The sequence below is a fragment of the Enoplosus armatus genome, chromosome 21 (assembly GCF_043641665.1).
Source record: "Enoplosus armatus isolate fEnoArm2 chromosome 21, fEnoArm2.hap1, whole genome shotgun sequence".
Lineage (NCBI taxonomy): Eukaryota > Metazoa > Chordata > Actinopteri > Centrarchiformes > Enoplosidae > Enoplosus > Enoplosus armatus.
Genome location: NC_092200.1, coordinates 440,001 through 467,607, shown reverse-complemented (window position 1 = coordinate 467,607; position 27,607 = coordinate 440,001). Strand labels below are relative to the sequence as shown.

The window sequence follows — 27,607 nt, the reverse complement described above, 5'->3', positions numbered from 1 at the left end:
TTCGATGTATTCCCCCTCTAGATCCCTCAGGCGAGGAACTGGCCTTTTAGTTGTTCCCCGGGCGAGGACAAAGAGGTACAGGGAAGGGGCTTTCAGTGTCTATGGTCCTCGTCTCTGGAACAGCCTGCCAGAGGAGCTGAGGGCATCACAATCTGTAAACACCTTCAAAAGAAATCTTAAGACATACCTTTTTAGCTTAGCATTCCCTTTACCGACTCATTGTAATCTACCTTCCTCTACTGTGCTACCCTGGTCTCTGTTTTACCATGTTTTCTTATTTTTTTTCTATATTATTATCTCCGTATGTTACTGTTTATTTTCATTTTATTGTATTGTTAAGCACCTTGTATTGCAATTTTGCACAAAAGGTGCTATATGAATAAAGTTTGATTTGATTTGATTTGATTTAGATGCGTGTCCTTTAGTGCCCATATGTACATTCAAAGAGTTATTGGTGTCTGTAATCATTCCTTCTGTCTGTGAAGCAATTCCCGTATAACCTGACTCCAATGATACAAGACAAAATCTACAGTCTTTTTGTTGAGTCCATGACTTCTAAAGTTTAGCTTAAACTAATATGAGGCTTCAGCAGGCAGAATTACACATATCAAGTAAGTACTTTGTGTTTGACAGTGGCTCCTTGTTGAGCTGCAGATGAGGAATAGGAACTCCACAAGTAATTAGTGTTAGGAAGGGACCACAGGATTGATTACTGCCACCAATAACTCTTTTAATGTTCATGTAGCTGTTGTTTTAAGACAGACTTGCACAAATGTGGACCTCTCCTTTTAATTCAATTTACCGACGAAGCTATCAAATACAGTAAGAAGGTCATTAAATGAAATAATGAACATTTTTTTAGTTCAACATGCCTGATTTGATATTGATCCTTCAGACACACACACACACACACACACACACACACACACACACACACACACAAATGCAGCTGTTTAAAGGATCAATATACAAAAAAATTAAGGGAACACTTAATCATCACAGTATATCACCAAGTCAATTAAACTTCAGGGCTATCAATCTGTCCAGGTAGGAAGTATATGTGCTTGTGAATCAATTTCACCTGTTTTGATGCAAATGAAATTGACAACAGGTGCACTGGAGAGGCAACAGCAAGACAACACCCAAAAAGGGAATGGTTTTGCAGGTGGTGGCCACAGACAATTGCTCTATGCTTATCCTTCCTGACTGATTCCTCTCTAGGTTTGCGTTTTGCTAGTGTCCTTGTCACTACTGGTAGCATGAGGCGGTACCTGCAGCCCATTCAGGTTGCACGGGTAGTCCAGCTCCTCCAGGATGGCACATCCATACATGTTGTTGCAAGACGGTTTGCTGTGTCTCCCAGCACAGTCTCAAGAGCATGGAGGAGATACCAGGAGACGGGCCGTTACATGAGGAGAGCTGGACAGGGTTGTAGAATGGCATCAACCCAGCAGCAGGACCGGTATCTGCTCCATTGTGCGAGGAGGAATAGGAGGAGCACTGCCAGAGCCCTACAAAATGACCTCCAGCGGGCTACTGGTGTGCATGTTTCTGACCAAGCTGTCAGAAACAGACTCCATGAGGGTGGCATGAGGGCCCGACGTCCTCTAGTGGGACCTGTACTCACAGCCCAGCACCGTGCAGCTCGATTGGCATTCGCCAGAGAACACCAGAATTGGCAGGTCCGCCATTGGCGCCCCATTCTCTTCACAGACACCATCCACCGTCTCATCAGGAGCATGCCCCGACGTTATCGGGAGTGCATACAGGCACGTGGGAGCCATACACACTACTGAGTCACATTATTAGAGCCGCGATGAAATTCATGCAAGTTGGATCAGCCTGTGATTTCAATGTTTTACTTTCATTTTCGGTGTGATTTTGAATCCAGCCCTCAGTCGGTTGGTGATTTTGGTTTCCATTGACCGTTGTTACGTCATTTTGTTCTCAATGAATTACAAAATGTACAAAAAAGATTTTGAACTCGAATATGTATTTCGTTCATTGAGATCCAATGTGTGATTTAAGTGTTCCCTTAATTTTTTTGAGCAGTGTAGTTTTTCTCCTCTACTTCCAGACTTGACTGAGATCAGCAGCATGTTATTAATCTGTGTTGACATGAGTAGGTGTATGAATGTTGTGCTGACATTTGGATGATGTCTGTAGAAGGCTGACATCATGATGATCCACAATAACACAATGACGAAGTCACTCATTTGAGGGAAAAGCTCATTGATTAGGACATAGTAATGTTGAGCTGCACAATTAAAACCTGAACACATCTGATTGGATTATAAATGGATTTTTATCTTCATCATTTATTCTTTATTCAGATTGTGAGGCTGCAGGTTGTCAGAGACCAGCTGTGCTTCTCTGGCCTCAGCTCTGAAGTCCAACCCCTCCCATCTGAGAGAGCTGGAGCTGAGTGACAACAAGCTGCAGGATTCAGGAGTGAAGCTGCTGTCTGCTGGACTGGAGAGTCCACATTGTAGACTGGAGACTCTGAGGTTCGTAGTGAGTTGCAGTCCATACTGATGAGCCCATTTGGGGCCATTCAGAGTCAATACTTTGGACAGACCAGTTAGCATCTGATCAAAGATCCAGTATTTCCAGGTACAGTTACTGCTTTGTTAAGTAAGAGTTGAAGGTGTGAGAGGAGATTGGAGCATTGCATTTGTTCAGATTGAACACTGATTTCAGTAACTGATTTGCATCAGAGACTCATTTATCAGCTTTTTGGCTACTAGCTGACCAGTAACATCATCATCATATTCATACAGGTGTACATTGTCTCCATTATAACTCACTTCTCACTGAGGACTTTGACACTGATATGCTCATGCCTTTTTAGTGTTGTTGATTTAACTAAGATTAAATGATCATGTATATATTTATTATCAAATTCACTGAGAGCTTCTTCAAACAGCAGAGCCTTTTCTGACAAATCTAACAGTATGAATATTTGTTATAAATGATCAATTCCTTGATTTAAGTGTATCTGAAATGTATTGGTCCATATAGGTTCTCCAGTGTTAGAGGTTCACCTGTCACATTGATTGGAGTCCAGAAGATGAGGGATTGTGTGGAGGAAGAAGAGGACAGATCAGAGTCTCCAGTATCCAGCCATCAGGCTATGAAGAGCGACTGGTCTAAAGAAAGGCCTCCAGTCTTCAGTAATGAACCTGGACCCTCAGACACAAAGTAAGAAACTGTCTCTAATACAAACTGACATGAACTGTTTACATGAAGAAATGCAATCCAGTAATATATCTTACTGCGATGATTAAATCACTTCATTTCATTAGGTGCAAAACAAGCCATCAATAATTTTACGTGTGTTTACGCCCCGACCAACCACATGTTATTGTGTTTATAACCATGCTAGCAACATGGCTCTAGGGATATCAATGTCTGACGGTCGGTCGGTCGGTGACTGAAACATCTCAACAGCTGCTGGATGGACTGTGATGAGATGTGGTTCAGACCTTCTTGGTCCCCTCAGGATGAACTGTAATAACTCTGGTGATCCTCTGACTCTTCATCTAGCGCCATCATCAGGTCAACACGTTCATGTGTCCGATGCTTTGGTTTATGACCAAATACCTTCAGAACTGATGACGTTCATTAGCTTCAGCTGGACTCTGTGTTTCCTGCTAGTTAGCTAATGTTAGCATGTTAAATTAAGACGGTGAACATGGTAAACATTATACCTGCTAAACATCAGCATGCTAGCATTGTCATTGTGAGCATGTTAGCTGATGTCAGCATTTAGCTCAAAGCACCACTGCATGGCTGCAGACTCTATCTGGTTGTAGTAGGGGTGGGCGGTATAAACGGTATAGAAAGTACACCGGTATGAATTTTGACTATACCGTGCTGAACGGTAGATCCCCATTTTGCTTGAAGATTTGTCGCAGGATTCGTTGTCATCAGCACTTGTGCATGCGCATGTGCAGCTCTCAACAGAGACGAGAAGGAAGCGAGATGGCTCTCTCATTAGCTACTTCCATCATCAGCTCAAGTGTTTAATTCAGAATATTATTGATTAAGACTTTTTTAAACAAGTTTTGACGTCCTCTGAATGCAGTCTGAGTTGGTAAAAAAGGCAGATGCAACTTCCATTATGGCCTTGTTCCATTAACATGTGTCTCCAGTAACCACTAGTGATCGGATCTCACTTCCTGCTGTATATGCAAATAAACATGTACATCATTTCCGTTTGCAAAGACCATATGTGCCGTCGTTTGAGACAAGAATTAGCTGGCTCTGCAAATCAGACATCACTTTCCAAAGGCTGCCCTTTGTCAGCGGTGGAACAACATAAGGAATGCCATCACTGGTTACTTATTGATAGAAAGGGCTTTACTATGGGAAATATGTCCTAATAATATAGTAAAAAGTACAGTAGTAGCTGCCATGCAGTTGCCATACCAGTGCTTTACCCCTTCAGAAGCCTTCATATTGAAATTCTAAGAAAAACGAATATACCATAATATATACTGTTAACGTCTGTGCTTCAAATTATACTGAGATACACATTTTGGGCCAAACTGTCCAGCAGAGAACAGAGGAGCAGGAATCATAGAAAACAGAAACCTTTGCATCTTCTGAATCATAAAATTGTCTCAAAGGGGACATGATCGTCCTGTCGAGGAAATGTGGATTGTTTTATTATACCTGTGGTGATATATATTAGGCTAATATTTGGGTTGTAAATATTAATATTTGGATTCTGCATTTTAACATACATGGTGCTTCACTACATCTGAGCTTCGCTCTGCCTCCACAACAGTTTTCTCCAGAGAAGCCAGTCTGAGTCCTCTTATGCTGTTTGGACGCTGAACTTATTCTGCTGCTCTTAAAATGGAGCTGATGTGATTGGCCATTATTGAAACCCACCACCCCATAATACTCCCCGTTTCATGTGTATGTACTCGCAGCTGGATTGGAAGATCCATTTTAACAGAGTAAGATGATTGTTGGGTGGCCATGGTTGTGTGGAATCACCACTCTTCATAAGACAGCCCAGATAACTGCTTTAATTGTGTTTATTACAGGGTGGATGGCAGAGAAAACAGGGCTACAACCGACAGACGTGAAGGATGTGAGTAAAAGCCCACTGGAATATCTTAAAGAAACATAAACTGTTATTAAAGCAGGGGCATAACTGGAAGATTGGCTGCTTAATATCCACAGTAGATCTTTTGCTTTGTTCGGTCTTGTGGCTGTGTTTTGCTTTACTGCAAGAATGTCTTGAATCTCAGTTATTTTTGTGTAAATTTTATTAAATTTTTTTTGTGCTTGCTGACTTCATTGGTGGGTTTGCCGGTAGATAACAACAGGAAACATGGAGAGAAAGACTTGAACTGGGGGCGTGGCTGTAACAGGTTTATGAATGTTGGGTCACCATGATGTCCAAAAGTGAGTTTGACATCTGTTGTGTGTCGTGTTCTCTAATCACCCACCAGATCGGTCCACATCAAACACAGACCTCGATGTGATGAAGAGGATCAGCTGTGTCCTGAAGGTCCAGAGAGGTTGAAGCAGCAGCAGCAGCTCCTGTGTCGAGAAGCTCTATATACAAATGTCAGTTTTTCATCAACATTTTTATTAATTTGTCAGTGATCAGACTTAGTCATTATGAGGGATGATGAAGTGATGAATGAATAGTAAAGAGTGAATGTGGAGTTGTTCACTGTGAAGCAGTGAGGATCTGGTCACCTGTACAGAACTGAGAGTCGAGCGGCCAGTTTCTGCTTCCACCTCAACGTGTTCTGTAACTCATTTTATGCCTTTTTCAATTTTAGGAGAAGTTTAGTTTCACACCTGAACGGCTGCCCGAGTCTAGAAAGACTTCATACAGGTAACCAAATCATAAAATGCAGAATACTTCAACCTAGTCACCTCCTTTCAGTGATTACACTTTCATTGAAAGTTCAACCTTTTCAGTACAGTTTAGCTCATTTCAGTGCTTAAGGCGCCAGTATACTTCATCAGAACTGCTTGTCGGATGATCTTTGTAACTTTCTGAAACCAACAATCCAACATCACACCCTCCTCAGTGATTGGTCAGCTGTGGAGGGGTGCTCTTTGTTTCTCCAGGTCAAGTACCAGTGGGCTCATGGAGAGTTTCAGGTGGTCATCTTAGCGAGGCAGCCCTACAACGAGTAACTGAGAAACCTTGTGCGTTGGTTGCTTTTGATGTAGAATGGCTCATATGAAAATAAAACCAGAATAAAACTTTACCTGCAATCTGTGGCTGCTTTAAAAAGAAAAGTTGGCATTTAATGGTCTGAATTGACAAATAAATCAAGAGACCTCTTTCACCTTTCCTCTACATGACAACCAGAAGCACATTCTCTTGTTTTTGAATACTTCTTCCAGGACAAAAGGTGGATGGGTTTTGTGTTTGTGTTGTCATAAAGCCGGGCAGATGCATTAAGCATGATTTTAGTCCTCATTTATTTTAGAATTGGGTAGAATTTCTGTCGGATCGGTTGTTGTTTGACGTTCAGTTTGAGGTCACGGCGCCTGATTAATTACTTGAAGAATCAATTACACTGGGGAACACAATTTTTGTTGAGTTAGGTCTGACAGCTGTTTTTAACTAATCTTTGGGTGCGGAATCCAAAACTGATCTCAGTTTTTCTCTATCACGTCAAGTTTTTGAACTATAGGATCCCCGTTTTCTTAAGAAATATGAAAAATACTGTACTTAACAGATATGTGTGTGATAGTACTGACCTATTGGGAGCTGCACACACCTCTCACCGCACTGTCTCAATTGTGACTGCACAAACAAGTTGCCACGTAGCTGTAGATGAGTCCAATCGTAATCAGCTGGCAAGTCTTACTACAGCTAATCAGTGGAGTTTTGCTTATCTGGAGGGTAAGCTGTGGAGAAAAACTTGACGTGCTAGAAAAAAACTGACTGCAATTTTGGAATCAGCATGCCAATTTTAGTTTTAATCAGCATAAAAATCTAACTCAACAGAAGTTTTTTTTCAAATTGTTCCCCAGTGTTATCTGTCTGTTGGACGATGGGATGGATTTCAGTGTGAGCAGAATAGTGGCAGGTTGACCTGAAATAAGATTGAAACATGAAAAACACGTCGTACAAGATGACAACTCAGGACAAAAGCTTGTTGTAATCAGCCCTTCTGTGTCCTACAGCTTCAGGTGTCCTGGTCCAGGTGTGTACCAGTGTGCTTTGACTGGGCTGGTGTTTGTTGTGGCTCAGGAGGTGGAGCTGCAGTACAAGATTGTCCAATGGGATGAGAGTGTCCTCCAATCAGCCGGCAAGATGGCTGCAGAGCCGCTGTTCAATATCAAGTGTTCAGAGGAAGCTGCTGTCTGTCAGCTCCACCTCCCACACTGTGACACAAAGGAGGGTAAGAGATAAAGTCCTGCCCCCCACAGGCTGCAGAGTTCATTACATCCACAGTCTGAACAAACAACATCAGAAGGGTTCATTGTCTGGGGAGTATGAATGTGTTTATTTCAGGGAAATATGACTGTTATTAATATCTTGTATACTTGTGGAGTGTTTTTCTGAAGGTTGCAGCAGAGAAAAGGCAGTGGGATCCTCTGGGACCATGAACGACCTCAGATCATTTCATGGCAGTTTGGACAGACGTTGTGTATGTTATTATTGTGATTATAACAATCAGTCGATTACTCGGTCAACAGAAAAGTATTCTGCAACAATTTTGATTATAGATTAATCATTAAAGTTACTTTTCAGGCAGAAATGCTAAATGTTTTGGACAAAACAAGCAATTTGAAGATGTCATCTTGGACTTAAATTGTGACATTAGTAACTTTTTTGTGATATTTCAAAGACTAAATGATTAATTGATTGGTTCAGAATCAGATAATAAAAAGGATCATTACTTACCTAACCTAAACCTATGACAGTATTTGCATTTAATTTTCGAAAGACATTTTGATGCAATAGCATCTTCCTTATAGTTGCAAAGCAAAGTGATTAGCATATTTAAATACTCTCTTTTTAACAAACATCTATTTATAAGATACTTGTCCAGGTCTGGAGTTGGCATGGTTAAGGACAAACAGAGTAGTCTTTCCCCTTCATGCCAATCTGCTCATTACATTTTTACATTTGTTGATTACAAGTAGAATTTTTGTTCTAAGGATGGTGCCAGAGGAAAGTTCAGGAGGTCGTCAGGATTTAACCTCTGAGGATCAGATGACCTCATCATTTTTTAGTCCTTTCCTTTTTCTTCTAGTTCCTCCAAGCATAACAATTTCTCCCCTCAAGGCCTCCCCACTCCTCCAGCACTCCAGCACGGACACAATCCCTCACCGGCTACCCATCCACCAACACTGACAGTTGTGTTTAATAAATTGCTCAACCTGGGCAATAGTTTTATTCAACAATGACTAGACTTAGTGTCCTTGAAATACAATACAATAAGAACTAACATTGTACTGAGGTTGTTATCAACAGAAGTTTAACGGCTCTGTTTTCCCAGCCCTGCTGCCTGATGGTCTGTTGTCTGTCGTCCACATCGCTGATGATGGAATGAGCATCCTCAAGCCGCTGGAGATTACAGACACTCATGTGGTTGTCAGTGTCCCTCACCTCTCTGCCTTTGGCATAGTCTGGGATATTGTTAAGAGGTTGTGGACAAAACCAGTTATCGGCCAAGTTCTGTTGTTCCTCGGACCCCCAAACCCCAAAACACAGAGACAAAAACTCAATGTGCTTCTCCTGCCAAGCAACATCCCTCTGGATGAGGTAAAACTTCATGTTACAGATGTCAGACCAAACTTGTCTGGTCTGTTTTACAGGACAAGTTTCAGTTTCTTAAAATAATAGGCAGGTGGCACCATGGTGTAATCATTCTTTTCATACTGGACATTAAGAGATCACTTCCTAATGTACTTTCAATGCATGTGATGGAGAACAACATCCACAGTCCTCTTTCTGTGTGAAAATGTATTCAAATGTTTATTTGATGTTAATATGAAGCTTCAACAGTGTGAGTTAATCAAGTCAAGTGGAGATGTTGAGGATGAACCCTCTAATTGAAATGCTGAAATGGTTCTGATGTCTCTTAAGGTGAGTGCTCAACAGCGACATTGTGAGAACATCCAGTCTCCTTCTAAATGTAAACTCAAATATCAAAGTTACACTCTTCACTGTCCTCAGGCCAGTAAAATACAGCCAAAGGTGAGTATTTTAAATGAAAGCCTTTGTTCGTGCTGCAACATGCTGACACGATGGTTGTCCTTTGATATGATGGAGATACTGACACTTTGGTTTTCAGAGAGCAGAGTTTGACCTGGAGTTTGGACCAAATTACCACCCAACGTTTGAGGTCCGCCTGCCTACAAACACAGAAGAAGTGACTTTAATGGTCCAAGACCAAAGACAGATGGAGGTCTGGGAGCATGAAGCTGACCTGACTGGTAAAGTCCACCTGCAGCATCACCTGATAGGACAATAGAATAGAGTAACAGTTAGTGATTGATCCGTGGTACCTTTATTCTTACTCTGCCTCAGATCTTATTGGTCATGGAGCTCCAAGACCAGTGTGTATAAAACTTACAACATTGTCTGAGCTGACAGTGTGTTTGTGAGTCTTTCTGGTTTACTTTCAGCTCCTGGTTTATCTGTCCTGGTTCTCTCTCAGCTCCTGGTTTATCTGTCCCGGTTCACTCTTGGCTCCTGGTTTATCTGTCCCGGTTCACTCTCAGCTCCTGGTTTATCTGTCCCGATTCACTCTCAGCTCCTGGTTCACTCTCAGCCCCTGGTTTATCTGTCCTGGTTCACTCTCAGCTCCTGGTTCACTCTCAGCTCCTGGTTTATCTGTCCCGGTTCACTCTTGGCTCCTGGTTTATCTGTCCCGGTTCACTCTCAGCTCCTGGCTTATCTGTCCTGGTTCACTCTCAGCTCCTGGTTTATCTGTCCTGGTTCACTCTTGGCTCCTGGTTTATCTGTCCCGGTTCACTCTCAGCTCCTGGTTCACTCTCAGCTCCTGGTTCACTCTCAGCTCCTGGTTTATCTGTCCTGGTTCACTCTCAGCTCCTGGTTCACTCTCAGCTCCTGGTTTATCTGTCCCGGTTCACTCTTGGCTCCTTAGGAGACACAAACATGACTCATGGACATGGAGGACCGTGGACCGTGTTGATCTGTAGCTGCTGGAGGTGGAAATAAGAAACTGTTTAATCAACACATCAACTTACAGCTGACGACGTGTTAATGTTGACTTCACTTCTTGTTTCTGCTGAATCATCTGGATTTTGGTGTTTGGACAATTAGACAGACTTTAGTAAGAAAGTCTACCTGAGTGGGGACATTTATGTGCATGAGGACAAGAAGTGGTGTTGAGGTCTCCGGTCTCTCCTGATGTCTCTGCTTTGTCTCCTTGATGCTTTCGGTCACTCTCTATCGGTGTATGCTTCCTTGTCACCTGATCACTAACAGCCCTTTTGGCTCTGGATAGGACCCTCACCTCTCCATTCATCCTTTCTGGTGGGGAATGATTTTATTGTCTTTGTGATCACCACATCCTGGTATGATCACACTTTCCTTGTGGAATGTGCATGTTCTCCCCTTGTTTGCATGCGTTTCCTCTGGGTGCTCCGGTTTCCCCCACCATCAAAAACATGTATGTTAGGTTAATTCATTGATCAAGGGTGCTGACAGGCTTATAAGTGGAGTTGGTCCCCAGGCGCTGCACTTAGGATGGGTTAAATACAGGATAAAGGATAACTTAAGTTAAAATGTGCAGTCCAGATGGAGAGCTCGTTCCACCAGGAAAACAAACACTCTGACATTGTTGCGCTCGTAGTGAGAAAGCCGGCAGTAGCAGAGCATAGTTGCCTGGTGTTTGACCATGTCCTGGATGTAGGATGGGCCTGAGCCATTCACAGCACGGTAGACAAGTACCAGTGTCTTGAATCAGATTCAAGCAGCCACTGGTAGCTGATGTGGAGGAGCGGTATCGTGTGGGAGAACTCTGGCAGGTTGAAGACCAGTTGGGTTGCTGCATTCTGGATCAGCTGCAGAGGTCAGATAGCAAATGCAGGCGTACCAGCCAAGTTGCAGTAGTCTAGACTCTGGATGACAAGAGCCTGGACCAGAACGCGCCGCCATCACCATGGCGAGATCAACGCTGTCGTTACTAATTATTATTATTAACTACTATTCATAAGGTCTCCATCTATGTAAATGAGAAGTGAAGCGCCATCATGAAACCATAAAATATAAATTGGTTTCAGATTTCTTCTTAAAGGAAAACACAAGACAAGTGATTTACAGAGCATTTCATTTCAGTTGAACTTTAAAATGTTGTAATTTCTAAGAGATCTCTGTTTCACCTCTGTCTGTGATGGTTGGCTATTAAACAGTCTTTTCCCTGGTTATCTTCCAGGTCCAAGAAGGGAAACTCCACAGAGGAATGTTCCAGCACAGGACAGGGTCCTAGCAGCACAGTACGGGGTCCCAGCAGCACAGGACGGGGTCCTAGCAGCACAGGACGGGGTCCCAGCAGCACAGGACGGGGTCCTAGCAGCACAGGACGGGGTCCTAGAAGCACAGGACAGGGTCCCAGCAGACAAGAGGCTGGCCTCAGTTCGGACTCAGTTTCTAGAAAGAGTGTCTGAGCCTGTTCTGAACCAGCTTCTGGATAAACTCCTTGAGCATGACGTTATAAATGATGATGAAACGCAATCATTCAGAACAAAAGTCAAAGCAGAAAAAGCTCGAGATGTGATCGACACGGTGCGAAGAAAGGGACCTGAAGCCAGCTCAGTCCTGATCGCTACTCTCTGTGAGGTGGATCAACACCTTTCCAGAGTGCTGAACTTCAGATGAAGCAAAAGCAAGAAACTGTTGAATGATGATGAATCTCTAACAGCTGTTACAGTCCCACATTTCTTATTGTAATCTTTGAATGGGACATTTTGTCGTTACAGCCTGAGTTTTTAATACGTGGACTTTCACTCTGAGAGTGATTCACTCAAAAGGCCTCACACTGTGATCAAACAAAACTCCACAGAATGGATGTTGAGCAAGAAAACAATTCCTTCAAGAGGTCGGGTCTGAAACACAACGAGGAGGTGGATAAAAACAGGCACATTTTATCTAAAATAATCAATTGTGTGAAGTTTCGTGGGGCTTTTGAGACAACCCTGGCATTTTCAGGGGATTGGTAGATTTTGTTGCCTCCCTAGACAGTGTGCTGGAGAAGCAGCTTAACACAGCTACTGCGTTGGTCAACCCTCCTACTGTCACTTGCCGGAAGGATCAACTCAGTAAAAATGACTATTATGCCCAGGTTTTTATTTCTGTTGCAAGCAATACCAGTCTTTATCCCTAAATCCTTTTTTAAGGACTTAAATAAACTCATATCTACTTTCATCTGGAATAAAAAAGTACCCCGAATACAGAAGGAATATTTGGAAAGACAAAAAGGAGATGGTGGGCTGTCTCTACCCAATTTTTTGTATTATTACTGGGCTGCTAATATCCACAAATTGATGTTCTGGGTCTCTAATGTATCAGATGATGACTCCCCGGTCTGGTGTCGAATGGAACAGTATTCGAGTAATCCGGTTTCGCTTCGCTCTTTAATTTGCTCTCCACTACCCCTTAGTAAACCTTGTTGGACGAACAACCCAATAATTTCTGGCTGCCTGAAGATATGGTCGCAGTTTAGGATTCACTTTAAGCATAAACAAGCTCTTGTCACTTCCCCTATTCTTGCGAACATCAATTTTGCCCCATCTCTCACAGACCCATCTTTTCAATTGTGGCATAGGAGAGGGATTAAATGTGTGATGGACCTTTTTAGGGAAGGGCATTTAATTTCCTTTGAACAGCTAAAGAAAGACTTCAGCATCCCTCAGTCACATTTCTTTAGATACCTACAGGTACGGAGTTATGTTAAAACACACTTCTCTTTAACAACCCCTCAGACTACATGGATAGATGAATGTTTGAACATGGACCCAGTTGACAGAGGTATGGTGTCTGTGTTATATGATAATATCCAGAGGGTTGCCGTCATATCACTTAACCGTTTAGCAAGGCTGTGGGAGGAAGAATTGAGAACCGCCATTTCAGATGTAGATTGGCAGGCAGCAATTACATTGGTACACTCTTCCTCAATATGTATTCGACATGGGTTGCTGCAATTTAAGGTTCTGCACAGGTTACATTTATCTGCAAGTAAACTAGCCAAACTATACCCTGGTTTAGACCCAGCTAGCCTCAGTCACAAGTTTTGGCTTTGCCCGAAACTGTCTCTATTTTGGACAGGTATATTTGATACATTTTCATATATGTGTAATAAAGTTATCAGTCCCAACCCATTGACTGCATTATTTGGGGTTGTCCCTCAGGAGACACCAATAACTAGACACCAGGCTGAGGCTGTAGCATTCTCCACTCTTTTGGCTCGACGTCTAATACTCCTTAGTTGGAAGAAGGTTACACCCCCCTCTCATAGGCGTTGGGTGGAGGAGGTGATGTCCCATCTCAAACTTGAACAACTTAAATACACTGCCAGGGGCACTACTCATAGATATTATCGTATTTTGAGGATGAACTCCCTTCCCTTAATATAGTGTAGCCTAAGTCCCCGCCCCCCCCCCCCTCTTTTTTTTAATTAATTAATTAATTAATTTATTTATTTATTTTTAATTTTTCAAATTTTAAATTTTTTAAATTTTTAAATTTTTAAATTTTATTTGTGTTTATATGTAACTCTGTATATGCAGTCATGCGTGTATATGCATATATGTGTATGTATAACTACTTTGTGTATACCAAGTGATTTATCTGTTTTATTCTCCTGATCTTGTATTTATTTATTATAATTATTATTTATTTTTATTTCTTTCCCCTCTGGTCTGGGGTATTGAGTACTAGTGTGAGTGTATAATGTGAAAATCAATAAAAATATTTGAATAATAATAACACAGCTACTGGTTTTAAAGGCACGTCAAAGACCAGCTGTTGGACTGCATGCTGTCAGCCAGGCTTAAGAGGGGGCTACTGTAATGAGGGGAGCCACCGGTGGAGTACTAGCAGATGTAGTCATACTTTGACTGTTAAGGTTAGCTAACCCTGACCCACAATTTATTTTTGAGTAAAATTTAATTTAATTCACTTAACAGGTTCATTTTAAATTAACTTCTATGCAGATTTATATTCCAAGATGAATTGTTTTCCAGGATTCAGTGTTCATAATTTAGTATTTTATGCAGTTTTAAATGTTTGTGGATGTGTTGTACAGCTTCCGCCACCAGGTGGTGTCTTTCTTGTAAAGTGAGAGAGTTTGCTGGAGTTTAATATTTCTGCACCTCAGAGCGCCTGACTCCATTCAAGTGTCTGAACAGCCTAATAATAACCTAATACTGTTATTCCTAATACTTCATGTATCTCAATAAATAAACATTTTTTTTTTATTACATGTTTTATATTATACTGACTTCGCCTGTGCTGGTGACCACAATAAGATATCAAGGAGTTATTATTGTTTAATAATTGTTAAATATTTAGCTGCGTTTTTGATACCTCTCTTTTTTGCATGAAATCCTCTGTAATATTTCCCTCATTCCCTTTCCAGTATGTAAACAGCTGAACATTGAGACATACGTGACCGTGACACCATGTACATTAATGTGCTGCTATAATATACATTATTAACAGCTCTCTGATCTCTGTCCAAAACAAAACCACCAACCAGCATCTTTTAGCTGCAAAACCTGAAAACAAACAAACAAACACAGAAACCACGACCTGAAGGGGACCGCAGTTCAACTGAAAGCTGATAGAAACATTCCGGTGGAGAAAACGGGTCTTCGACATGTTTAGATCTTCTGTGGGTGACAGATCTGCAGGGGCCGCCAGGAGAACAGGTCTGTTTTTGATTCTGAATGTTTCAATTGATCAACTTGGAAAGTATTGAAATCTTTCCTGTTTCCTGTTGTGCTTACATGTACATTAATTATTTCTCAGCATGTCTGTGTGAGTGAGAAACTTCATGAAGAACTGGCGCTGAGCTAGCTTCAAATTTGTAGTTTTATTTTGGAGGTCGTGTCCTGAACAGTCTTCCTGTTAACAGGTGTCTGATTTATTTTATTGCGAAAGTTGTGAGCGGAAGTCACGTGGTTTGTGTTGCTTGAGTTTATCATGTTTCTGTGAGGAAACTTGCTGCAGACACACGCAGGTTTGTGTGTGAGGACCATGGCAGTGTGAACGTAAAACAGCCTGTTTATCTGCCGCTGCAGCTACAGTCAGAACTCCACTGGAAATCTTGCTAATTTTAACCACAGCGGCTAACTGACCGGTACCCTGACGGCAGGTTCAACCAGCTGGCCAGAGTGCCGCTGAGCAAACTGCTACAAGCTAATGAACCGTGAGTAGAGTTCATTATGAGGCTGAAGTGTCGGACATAGTAGAAGAACAGTATTTATGGATGTAATGAAGACCCCGTAAAGCTAGCGTATTAGCACATTCCACCTCTGAGTTCAGCTAACGTTCGCTAAGCTAGCGAGTTCCATTATCGGACTAGCACAGTTGAGAAATGAGCTTTTCTGTTAATACCGTTAGTTTATTCAAACAGTTAAGACGTGAAGTAGAGTTTAGTTGATATTGACCCAACTACACTGTCGAGTTGGTTATATGTAAAATCAACAGTCTGTTTTAACTGAGCTTTCAGTCCGTTTATTATTCTCTTCTGCTTGTTTGTTCTTGTTAGATTATTTCATTTTTCAGTCCAACTGTAAAAATGTCCACAACCAGCCTTCAAGTTAGAAGTGTTTCAGATCAACAGCTTTACAAACTATATGTCTGCTTTCAATTCCTCAAGCATTCGGCTCGGTTTTACTCGTTCTTCATTTCGAAAACGTTCTCCGTTGAAAAACCTGGGAACTGGAGGCTAAATTGCAAATAGGTAGATTTCCCTACTCATGAATAATAATATGTGCCTCTTCTGAATCCGCAAGATCAGGACTCAGTTAATTCGGCAAACAAGTAATTGTTTGAAATCCATTCAAATTTAAGATAACGTCAGTTTTTATGATGGGTTCACACTGCTGGTGTTGTTGTTCTCAGTGAATACTGTTCCCAGTAACAGGTGACTTCATTACAAAAGATGAAGTTGAATCGGAAGAAAAATGGCTGCTCTGTGTTTCGGATGTATGCGGAACTGCGGAGAAGTTCCCGCTGAATCAGAGACGTTCTTCTGTTTTGTGACATGAAATGTGCAGCTTGTTGTAATTGAAGGGAACCTTAAAGTGGATGATTTTTAAATGGAGTTTGGCGTCCCAGTTTCAACTGTTGTCACTTTTCCCTCTTTACGTTACATTTGGTTAGTTATAATATTTAATCATTCACATCTTTACCTTGTGATCTCAGGTAGAAGATGTGAGGACAAACTGTCAAGTCTTTAAAGTAAATGGTTGACATGTTCACTTCAAAGACAGGACAGAATTATTAACCAGTTTACAAGAGGACACCTGACACCTGTCCTCTTGTCTCCTGTGTAACTCACCTGCTCAGGTGTTTGCTGACATCTATATTATTGATTCTGGTTCGATTAGTTTCTGGTGAAATAAATGAAAAGATATTCTGTGATTATTTTAGTAAACCTGTGTCTTTAGATGGTCACACATGTTGTTCTCTTTTTTATTTGGAAACTATTCACACACACTCAGTAGCAGATTCATTTTCCACATTTTCATATAGGGTTAGGGGTTAATTCTGGAGCTTTTGATCATGTCACACAGTTCTCATGAGCAGTCTCGTATTCATATTTACCTGCTGAAAGTTTCTTATTACCTTTTAATTAAAGCAGAATCACAGGAGCCGAGTTAAATCCATGTAACTCATCTAATTTAAACGGTGACACAAACTCAGTCACAGCGTTTTTGCCATCAAAGAAATATCAAGAATCACATGAATCCAATCATCAGCTGTTCCTCTTTTCATCCTCCACCTGGTTGGTGCATCTGTTACTCGCAGTTAACAAAATGTTGAACGTTTATTTTTGTCAGAACCATGAAGAGTGTTTGGTGTCTTGTGCAGTCTCTCAAAGTGGTGGGAATATAATCTCACAGTTAGAGACGAGCTGCTGAACATAGTGGAGCATTTAGCAGCAGAACGTTTATCTTCAACGTTCTGGTTTGTGAAACACAGTGGAACCTAGAACCAAGACCCTCCTGGTTCTTACTGGTTCCAGTTTCCCCCCCAGTTAGTCCATAATGTGAGCTGGTAAATGTTTGTCCTGCTGAGTCCAGGGGGACAGAGTGAAAACACTCTCTTGTGTGTCTGTTAGCTAAACATCAGTGATTGGATCATCATGTACGTAGAGGAACGCCAACTTTTACAAACGGAGGCTCAAAAGCACCAAACTCAAAGACAAACAGAGACCGGTTTCACTCTCTACTTTCTTCAGTGTTTTTTTTGAAGAGGATAGAGTAAAAATAATAATAAAAATATGAGTATTTTTAAAAAGTATAAAGTTAATATATGATAAGAAAATGACGTGATCAGATCCATGAGTTAGAACGTTTCAAAGAAAACGAACGCTGTGTTAATCTGAACCACAGGAAACAACGTTAAAGGAACGTTGTCGTTAAAACTTAAGCAAAGAGAGAGAAAAATCACACTTTTTGATATGAATGTTTTGCACGTTTTCGTCATTAGAATAATGAATATTTGTTTGAGGTGAATAGTTGCCGTCAACATTTATGACAGATTATATAAACATCATAATTCACAACAACAAAAATAACACAGCAAAGATTCACTCAAATCAAACATGGCCTCATGGGGTCAGATGTGGACTCCCAGAATGTGAAATGTTCATTAAAGTTTCAGAACCAGTAAAAAAAGTGAACTCAGCTGTGACGACATGGGCTGAAGAAGCAACACGTCGCTGCGCTTTGGAGGGAAAACGATCAGCAGGGGGCGGGGCACTGGCCTTCAGCTGTGACGGACATTCAGTTGAGATTTAATGAAATACCCCCCTCTCTCTCTGCAGCAGTGTAATGTAAGGCGATGCTCGCTCGGCCATCATGGCCAGTGTCACGCTGAGGTACTTCTGTTATGGCTGCCTCGTCACCTCGGCGACCTGGTCGCTCCTCCTCTTCCTCTACTTCTCTCTGGGGGCGGAGCCCGGCCACGGCAGGACCCCCCTGCAGCACCGCAGCCAGCCAATCACCAAGGGCCTGGCCGACCAGAGGGCGGGGCGTCGGCCTCTGCCGGCCAATAAGGAAGGGGAGCTGTCGCCAGAGATGGGTGAGTGGCAGAAATCCCAAACATCTGCTGGTTCCATCTTCTTAAATGAAGAAGAAATGAAGATTTGATTTTCTTTGTCTAAACTGAATCTCTTTGGACGTTTGTCACTATTTTATAAACCAAACGATTAATGGGTTCATCAAGAAAATAATCATGGAACTTTTCGAAAACCTGAAAATGTCTGAAGCTATCTCCATATTTAAATGTTCTGTCTCTGACACTGAGTCCTGGACTCTGATGCTGTGAGTCCTGGTCTCTTTGACGCGGTGAGTCCTGGTCTCTCTGACGCTGTGTCTGTCTGCAGGGATGATCTTTAACGAAGCAGATCAGGAGGTGAGGGACACCGGTTACCATCGACACGCCTTCAACGTCCTCATCTCCACCAGGCTGGGACACCACAGAGAGCTGCCTGACACCAGAGACTCTCAGTAAGAACCATCAGTGCTGGATCACACACACAACTTAAGATGATGTTTAATTATTTATTGTTATATTCACAATAGCAGATATTCTTTTTTAATGTAGAGCGTAGCGCTGTGTGTTCACCTGGTACCTGCAGGATTTATGACATCACTAGTAGTTTGGAGCCAATCAGGGTCCAGAATGAAACTGACACAGTGTGATGTGGGAACTTGAAGCCTCCAGGTCACAAACTGAGGCTGCTCTGCCTCAACTCTGTGATTTACAGTTTCCTGATGGACAGAGTAAAACAAAGAAAGTAACCGCTAACTGTAGCTGCCGTTGGCTAATTAGCTCAGTTAGTCGTGCAGCTAGCGGTCTATTAGCTTTAAAGCTTAAATAGAGCTTTATTAAACCTCCTCCCGGTGGTCCAAAGCTCCTGTGCTAGCGGGGTAAACACTAACACTCCCCCGATGCTCCAAGCTCCCAGTCCGGGCAGAGGGGCGCTAGCTGCACAGCTAACTAAGCTAGCTTATGGCAACTACAGTCAGCAGCAGTTAGCGGTCACTTTAACAAAAAGTAAAGCTTTCTGTCCATCAGGAAACTCTGTAAATCACTGAGAGTTGAGGCAGAGCAGCCGGAGGACATCAGACAGCATGTTTACTGGTGACGAACAGCCGGTGATGGGGGACTGATGGTAGATCTGTCTCTGCAGGTGTCGGGATAAGGTGTATCCTCTGGCTCTACCTTCTGCCAGTGTAGTGATCTGTTTCTTCAACGAGGCGTTCTCCGCCTTGCTGAGGACCGTCCACAGCGTGCTGGATCGAACGCCGGCCTACCTGCTGCATGAGATCATCCTGGTGGACGACCACAGCGAGCTTGGTAACGCCCAGGAAACACAAATGTTTGACTTATCCCATCACATTCATTTTCAAATCTTCCTTGTTATGTTAGCAGAGCTGTTCCTGCTCTACTCCTGTTATTCCATCCATATTTATATTCGTATATATGGTGATATTCTATATTTTCAGTGAGAGTCAAACCAGCACTGAATATGTCCTACTAACAAGCATTGTGTTGATTATTGCGACTCCATGTTGGTGTGTGTTGATTCAGAGGAGCTGAAGGATGACTTGGATCGGTACGTCAGGGAGGAGCTGCAGGGGAAAGTCAAACTGGTGCGGAACCAGAGGAGGGAAGGACTCATCAGAGGACGCATGGTAGGAGCCTCACATGCTACTGGTATGTCCTACACCCTTACACCCTACTTCCTTAGTCCATATAACCTTGTTGCTACTTTAATTCATGCATTCCTAATCACTGCATCCCTACACACCTGTACATCCTACATCCTTAATCCATACATCCTTGCTCCCTAAATCCTTAAATTGTATACTTATTTCCTACATCTGTAACCTATACATCCTTATTGCATATAGGACAGTTCCTACTGAAGACTTACCTTTTCCCCTTCATCCCTGCACCTTAAATCCTACACCCTTACTGCATACACATTACCTCCATGTTTCCTGCTTCCTACTTCCTTATTCACTGCACACTTTTCTATCTTGAATAAAACGGATTCACCAGCTGTAGTTTGGTCCGGCGGGGCCTCTGAATCTTTCAAGTCATTTACAAGCATTGAGCTCCTGATAGGACGGAGATGAAGTAAACCTGGACTCACTTGTCTGTGTGTGCCCAGGTGAGGTGCTAGTCTTCCTGGATAGTCACTGCGAGGTGAACCAGGCGTGGCTGCAGCCTCTGCTGGCTCCCATCCAGAAGGGCCGCCGCACCGTCGTCTGCCCCGTCATCGACATCATCTCAGCCGACACTCTGTCCTACTCGCCCTCACCCATCGTCAGGGGAGGCTTCAACTGGGGACTGCACTTCAAGTGGGACCCTGTACCCCCCTCTGAGCTCAACGGACCCGAGGGAACCACTGGACCGATCAGGTAACCAGCTGACCAATCAGTTTTGTGCTGTATAGTGATCCAGCAGCATCCGGACCCCCCAAACCTCATCGCTAATGCCCCCCCCCCCTCCCACTCAGGTCTCCCACCATGGCAGGAGGTTTATTCGCTATGAACAGGAAGTATTTTAATGAGCTCGGCCAATACGACGCCGGCATGGACATCTGGGGCGGCGAAAACCTGGAGATCTCCTTCAGGGTGAGAAAGTTTGTGTTTTACTGACGGTCAGTGAAGATGTCGTTCAGTCTGAGTGGTAATACACGATGCTGCAGTTAAAGGGATGACATTTTGGGAAATACTCTATTCTTTTTCTCACTAAGAGTGAGACTTTCAGATGGAACTGGAGTCGGGGTGTGGTTAGCTTAGCTTAGCATAAAGACTGGAAGTAGTTGGAAAGCGCTAGCCTGGCCCTGTCATTTCAAGTAAACCCAGCAATACCTCTGAAGCTCACTGGGTAACATGTTGTCCAACAAGACATCGTTCCCGTCGCAGCTCTCTCTCTCTCTCTCACACGCTCCCACTGTGTGTCGATGTCTCTCGCTCAGATCTGGATGTGTGGTGGTCAGCTGCTCATCATCCCCTGCTCCAGAGTCGGTCACATCTTCAGGAAGAGGCGGCCCTACGGCTCCCCGGGGGGGCAGGACACCATGGCCCACAATTCCTTGCGTCTAGCGCATGTATGGATGGATGAGTACAAGGTACACACACACACACACACACACACACACACACACACACACACGCACACACACACACACAGCAATGATCCAACAGGCAGCTGAAGCGTCCTCTGACCTCACTTCCTGTGTCTCTGTGGTCCAATCAGGAGCAGTATCTGTCCCTACGTCCAGAGCTACGTGACCGCAGTTACGGCGACATAGGTGAGCGTGTGGCGTTAAGGAAGCGGCTGCAGTGTCAGTCGTTTCGCTGGTACCTGGACACGGTGTACCCCGAGATGCAGACAGTCACCAACGGCAACAAGCAGCAGCAGCAGCCATTGTTCATCAACAAGGGCCTGAGACGGCCCAAAGTCCTGCAGAGAGGACGGGTACCTGACCATTACACATTATTTGTATTGTTGTTGTTGACAGTAATTTAAATTACATGAAGCACGAAGTTCACGCACACACTGTCCTATGTGTCTGCCGTCTTTCAGCTTCGTAACCTAGCAACCAGGCGTTGTCTGGTGGCCCAGGGCCGAGCCAGTCAGAAGGGCGGGGTTGTTGTTCTGCGACCATGTGACCCACGAGACCCCGAACAGGTGAACCGACTATGCGCACACACAACAATCTTAATCCTCCATTTAAAAGAAATTTGTTTCACAGTTTGGTCTTTTTTAAACCACTGTGTGCGCAGGACTGGGCCTATGATGAGGAGGGTCAGCTGGTCCTGGCAGGTCTGCTGTGTCTGGATGTGTCAGAGGTCAGGACCTTTGACCCCCCCAGACTGATGAAGTGTCATGGCTCGGGGGGATCGCAGCAGTGGAGCCTGGGGGTGAGGCGCCAACACACACCCACATACACACAAAATGTATTGCACATAATGTCGTCACAATAAATCCTGCTCTCTGATTGGCTGTCAGGTAAATCACCTGTGAGGACACCTCAGACATAGTTCTCGTGCCCATGTTCTCGTGTTCCACTTCCTGTTTTGTCTCTCCTGATTGGTTCGCACATTCTCAAAGTTGGGACCAACGTCCACATTACTGAGGAGGTCATGTGACCTGACATCATCACATCAGATTGATGAAGACTTGATTAACGAGCTCAACTATAGTTCTTTTCTAACATTCTAACTATTACTGGACTGTTGGATCAGTTTTAGTCAGCTGTTCCTAATAAAGTGGCCACTGAGTGTAGAGATGATAACTGTCTCTCTGTCTGTCTGTCTCTCTCTCCTGTAGAAGTCTAACCGGCTCTACCAGGTCTCAGTGGGTCAGTGTCTCTCCGTCGCCCAGCCAATCGGGCCGAAGGGTTACGTCTCCATGGCGATATGCGATGCCTCGCAGGCGCAGCAGTGGCAGCTGGAGGGCTGAGGAGGATGACATCACTCCTCCCTGGGACTGGACAGACAGAGAGAAAGAAAGAGAGACAGACAGGTTTTATTGAAGCGAGACTTTAAATGTTCGTCTTTGTGTTTTTACTGTTTTAGTTTTTCTCAGGACAACTTTTATTAACCAGCTGATTTGATTTTGTTTTCATGTTTTTAAAGATTAATTTTCGGCCTAAGCTGCTTTTAAAACGGTCCAAGTTTCACTTCCATGAAAGACTGAAAAAACTGGATGGAAACAGTCCTGAAATATCCTGGAATATTTTGAATTTTAGGGAAACGGTTTTCCAGGAACCAACAGGAAGAGTTTTCTTTCTTCATTTCTGTTTATTTTCAGGTCATGATGGGCCGACCTTGAAAGTCCTATAATGACCTGGAGTATCCTGGAGTTAACACTATGACCTCGTTGTTTCCAGTTTCTATTCCAAGATGATGAAATATTTATTTGAAAAATGAAAATGGGACTTTAAAAACCTGATTTTCTCTTCTGGAAACTGAAAACAAGGAGCCGGTCAAACGGATGTTTGTCAGATTGACACTAATGGAGCCGTCAACATGTTGACTGGTGTCCTGTGTTCACCTGTTGGTGTGTAACTCACCTGTGTCACATGATGTCAGGAGTATTAAGGACACGTGGAGCCGAGTGGTGACAGTATTATAGCAGCCAGACGCTGAACAGATGTCTCAGTTTTTAAAGTTTGTCTTTGTGTCATTTCATCTTCAATAAATCTTTTAAATTAACAAATTGATGTATAGACAGTAAATTATTATTTTTAACTCTGTGATCATTGGGGGCGGGGTGGACATGTCCCCCTCAATTAGAGTGAAGTTGTCCAAATGGACGGTCCATTAGCTTGTTAGCTTGGCCGCTAACAGGACGATAAGTTCTCCCAGTGTATGAACAGCTGTATCAGCATGTCCTCCGGTCTCTGACTGTGTGTGGACCAGGTCTCTGTTGTGGAGCAGGTCTTACTCTGACAGAGGAGCTTCAATAACACTGATGGTGAGTAAAAAGAACCTCTCAGTAATTTAACTCATTTATTTTTTAACTCATTAATAAAACAGTGCGTAGGATCCAGTCAAAGTGTATGTGCGCCAAAAAAAAGACTTGCACATGCTCACCTGCAGGTCTGTAATAGACATGGAGACATTCAGCAGGACAAAGACAGAAGATACTGCAGGAGGTGAATTAGAGTCAAAAATCGCACTCAGTCATAACTCAGATCAGGAAACTCATGTTGAATAATTCAGAGTGACGTCCACGTTCACAGGAGGTCATCATCTCTGACGTCCATCAGAATAAACCTCCAGAAATCCACTCAGACATCAGAGAGAAAGATGCTGCAGAACCTGCCTGAGAATCCTCCTGTCTCTCTCTCTCTCTCTCTCTCTCTCTCTCTCTCTCTCTCTCTCTCTCTCTCTCTCTCTCTCTCTCTCTCTCTCTCTCTTTTCTCTCTCTTTTCTCTCTCTCTCTCTCTCTCTCTCTCTGTGTGTGTGATTGATGAGAAGAGAAAGCTAATTATTTTGGGGCTGAATTGCTGGAAGCCATCAATTAGACTCTTATTGCGCACACACACACACTAATTAACCTTATTCACCTCACTGTTGGAGTTTAGGGACCAGTTCAGTTTATTGATGAACCCCCTGACAGCCCCCCCCCACACACTTCGACACGTTTATGGAAACTCAGCAGGTTGAAATAAAGTGGGTAAACCAGCCTTAACCAGTCTCACCAACACTAGTTAACAACCCACCCTGACAAGAACATGAGGCTGATGAGGCGGATCTCTTCACCCTCTTCATCCTGTGTGTGTGTGTGTGTGTGAGAGAGAGAGAGATAATCAGCGGTAAGTGGAGTGTGTTTCTGGACGGAGACGATCAGCCGCCTGCAGCCGATCGATACAGCGATCAATACTTGGAATGGAGGAAGAGATCTAACGGGTCATTATCTGTGTGTGTGTGCGTCTGTGCACACGCGCGCACGCTTCCACGACTTCACTTGTTTATACAAACAGTGAAGTTGTGTGTGTTTGACTGTCAGCTGAACTCAGAACTTCCTGTCAGGCGTTTTAGAGACGACTCAAAGTTTTGGGTTCACACACACACACACACACACACACACTCAGTCTTAAAGGATTTAGTTTCCAGTTATTTCATAAAAAGATCAGCACCTTTACCTCCATCCATCCCTTTAACTCATCCAGCATGATGTGTCTCCGTCTGACTGTTACACATAATTACATTATAGGCACACACACACACACACACACACACACACACACACACACACACACACACACACACACACACACACACACACACACACACACACACACACACACACACACACACACACACACACACACACACACAGAGGTTGAGTTTCAGGGTCTAAGTGTGCCATTAAAGTGATCTGATAACACACACACATACTGGAGCACTTTAACACACTCACACTGTTGAATATTTATATTGTGTTTCTATATTTTAATGCTCTAAATATGAATATACTAAATACTGAACCCACATGGAACCATTATTATTATATTATTATTATTAGTTGATTATCAGCTGATCTGAAGGCAGAAAGAAAAAGTCTAATCAAAGAGCTGTATAATAACTAATAATTCATAGATAAACAGGAACCAGAAAAGACATCTTTGAACAGTAAAACATTTACATGACAGATGTTATTATTATTATTATTATTATTATTATTAGCAGCTTGTAAAGAAAACTCTTTTCTGTCTGGATGACGAACGCTCCTCAGACAGACTGGGAGCACTGTTAATATCAGACTGTTGACAGTATAAATATCAGGACTCACATTAAAGCATTTTAATCCCAATATTCCTGATAATCGTGTCTTTAAGAGCTGCAGATGTTTATTTCATAATGAATAAAGAGATGTTCTGCCGTACTGTTTCCGTCTGTGTGTTCATGTATGTTCTGTGTTCTGTGTTCTGTGTGTGCCGCATGACTGAAGCTGACTTTGTGTTGTGGTGTTTTTTTTTCATATTTGATGGAAGAAACGACTCTCTGACATGAAGGGACGGAGTGAAAAGGTGAAAGGTCAGAGAGGGAGGTTTGACGTGCGGGGAGTTTAATGTTTTCGTGCTGCATTCAGGGAGCGTCCGCATGCATGAAAGTGGCCAATCCAGACTAGTGAGCGACATTGAAAGCAGCTCAGGCCTCTATTGATTTCTGTTCTCCATCAGAGCAACAATAAAGTGTTTCTGTCACGACGCTGCACACGTCGTCCTCCTGCTCAGAAACGATCGTAAAGATTTCCAACATCCACGCCCGTCACACGAATGATGAACTGATGAATGACTGAGGTTGAAATACAGACCGAGTGTGTTATCATTTAGTTTGTGATCAATTCCAACCCAATGAAATAACACGAGACATTCAAAACAAAGAAAACTCATCTGGTAGAAACTTGACAAGACATTTGTTTATTTCACAGTGTTTGGTATAAATGTACTTTTCTCTCATGCTAGTATTACTATCATTGGTACTTCTAGTACTAATAGTAGTACTTGTGTAATCAGAGACAGATGGAGGACACTGTGATCCCAGCAGCAAGAACAAAAGTGTTTTAGCTTCAACTGCAAATATGACCAGGCTAATGATGATGATGATGATGATGATAATGTCAGCTGTTTGGTTCATCTGGCTGAAGGCGACGAAAAACCTCGACCCCATTTTGTCTCCGAGTGTCTTCCAGTTTTATCTCTGTGTCCAGTACGCTGCTAGCCTAGCTTAGCACAAAGGCTGGAAGCAGGGGGAAACAACCCTTTTTTCTACCTGACTAGGAGCTCAAACACTGATGTTTGCTGGGACATGAGAGGAGGTCACATCAGCAGAACCCAGTGGAACATGAGAACCCAGAGTTCTTCCATCTGTTCAGTGTGAGCTGAGAAAGCAGAGACAACATCCTGTTTGAGCAGCAGTCGAGCTTTAACATGAACAGAGAGACGACAAACTGCAAAAGACTTATATAATAATCAGTAATAACAATAATAAACTCCTGAAACAGTACATGTGTTGTTACAGATATATTCTTGGATTAATAATAAGTGATCTGTCCATACGTTAGTGACAGCAGTCTGTTCCCGGTTTGTAAGGCTGATAATGAGGATTGGTTATTAATGCCTGATTAATAATTTATTCATGTGAACTGATGCTGCTCACACCTTCAGGTGGATCAATGTGTTTGTCATAACTGCAGCAGATATCAGAGGAACGTGTGAGTGTTTCATCTATTGATCAGCTGCTCTGCTGGGAACCAATCAGCTTCCTGTCTGTGTAAGTGAATTAAACTGATGTGTGTGTGTGGCCCCCCAGGGCTTAATGAAATAGGAGGTTACATCTGGGGCTCTGTAGGGACGATCGATCGGGTAGGGGGGGCAGAGAGAGTTGGTTTGAGCAGACAGAAACACTCCGCCTCAAGAGAAGAGCAGGAACATGGAAATAAAGACCGTCACAAAAACAAAGCAGGAGCGGGGCTTTTATTGTGAAATTTAAGAAAGTCGCTCGACTTGGAATCTTCACGCAGCCGAAGCTCAACGCTGAAGGTTTATTTCATTTTTCATTTTAAAACCCAAAATGACAACATTTTACGCGGCGATGCGGGTGATCCGCGGGGTCGTCATGGCGATGATGGTCGCCCGGGGCAACGGAGTGCGGGTGGTGAGCGGTGAGTTCAGAAATTCTTCCTTGAGTATTTATACTGTCAAATGTGGGGTTCATTAATGAGTAGTCATGTATTCTAATATATTAAGGGGTTTGTTGGGGGTGAAGCCATCTCAAACTTGAGATTAATAATGAATTATTAATGGCTGTTAATATATCATATATCAAAGAGCATTAGCACTAAACCCGTCGCTTCATTCATACTTTAAAG

At 43.0% G+C, this 27,607-nt stretch overlaps 3 protein-coding genes and 1 pseudogene across 3 annotated transcripts in view; all 4 read left to right on the top strand.

Moving 5' to 3' along the window:
- Window positions 1-5,104, top strand: part of LOC139304591 (NLR family CARD domain-containing protein 3-like) — a 136,978-nt pseudogene extending 131,874 nt beyond the window's left edge.
- Window positions 3,071-11,852, top strand: LOC139304589 (caspase recruitment domain-containing protein 8-like). The gene is made up of 8 exons (XM_070928522.1): window positions 3,071-3,201; window positions 5,469-5,586; window positions 5,808-5,863; window positions 7,174-7,391; window positions 8,496-8,761; window positions 9,086-9,196; window positions 9,294-9,435; window positions 11,403-11,852. Exons 1-8 carry the CDS (start codon window positions 3,071-3,073, stop codon window positions 11,843-11,845), a joined length of 1,485 nt encoding a protein of 494 aa, XP_070784623.1. The 3' UTR covers window positions 11,846-11,852.
- Window positions 11,853-15,338: 3,486 nt separating this feature from the next.
- On the top strand, window positions 15,339-23,443 carry galnt11 (UDP-N-acetyl-alpha-D-galactosamine:polypeptide N-acetylgalactosaminyltransferase 11 (GalNAc-T11)). Its single transcript, XM_070927878.1, has 12 exons — window positions 15,339-15,395; window positions 18,024-18,280; window positions 18,585-18,708; window positions 19,395-19,561; window positions 19,796-19,921; window positions 20,382-20,631; window positions 20,730-20,847; window positions 21,195-21,347; window positions 21,476-21,697; window positions 21,806-21,910; window positions 22,006-22,143; window positions 22,553-23,443. Exons 2-12 carry the CDS (start codon window positions 18,058-18,060, stop codon window positions 22,682-22,684), a joined length of 1,758 nt encoding a protein of 585 aa, XP_070783979.1. The 5' UTR covers window positions 15,339-15,395; window positions 18,024-18,057; the 3' UTR covers window positions 22,685-23,443.
- Window positions 23,444-27,309: 3,866 nt separating this feature from the next.
- chodl (chondrolectin) overlaps window positions 27,310-27,607 on the top strand; it is a 5,722-nt gene continuing 5,424 nt past the window's right edge. The window contains exon 1 of the mRNA XM_070927885.1: window positions 27,310-27,400. Coding sequence (XP_070783986.1) covers window positions 27,310-27,400 — 91 coding nt within the window. The remainder of the gene's footprint in view (window positions 27,401-27,607) is intronic.

Excerpts from the sequence above, each read along its gene's own strand:
- LOC139304589 (XM_070928522.1), top strand. The coding sequence starts at position 3,071 with ATGAGGGATTGTGTGGAGGAAGAAGAGGACAGATCAGAGTCTCCAGTA. Across the intron at positions 7,392-8,495 it reads ACACTGTGACACAAAGGAGG|CCCTGCTGCCTGATGGTCTG; the intron begins GTAAGAGATAAA and ends CTGTTTTCCCAG. Across the intron at positions 8,762-9,085 it reads GCAACATCCCTCTGGATGAG|GTGAGTGCTCAACAGCGACA; the intron begins GTAAAACTTCAT and ends ATGTCTCTTAAG.
- galnt11 (XM_070927878.1), top strand. The coding sequence starts at position 18,058 with ATGGCCAGTGTCACGCTGAGGTACTTCTGTTATGGCTGCCTCGTCACC. Across the intron at positions 19,562-19,795 it reads GGACGACCACAGCGAGCTTG|AGGAGCTGAAGGATGACTTG; the intron begins GTAACGCCCAGG and ends GTGTTGATTCAG. Across the intron at positions 20,848-21,194 it reads ACCTGGAGATCTCCTTCAGG|ATCTGGATGTGTGGTGGTCA; the intron begins GTGAGAAAGTTT and ends TCTCTCGCTCAG.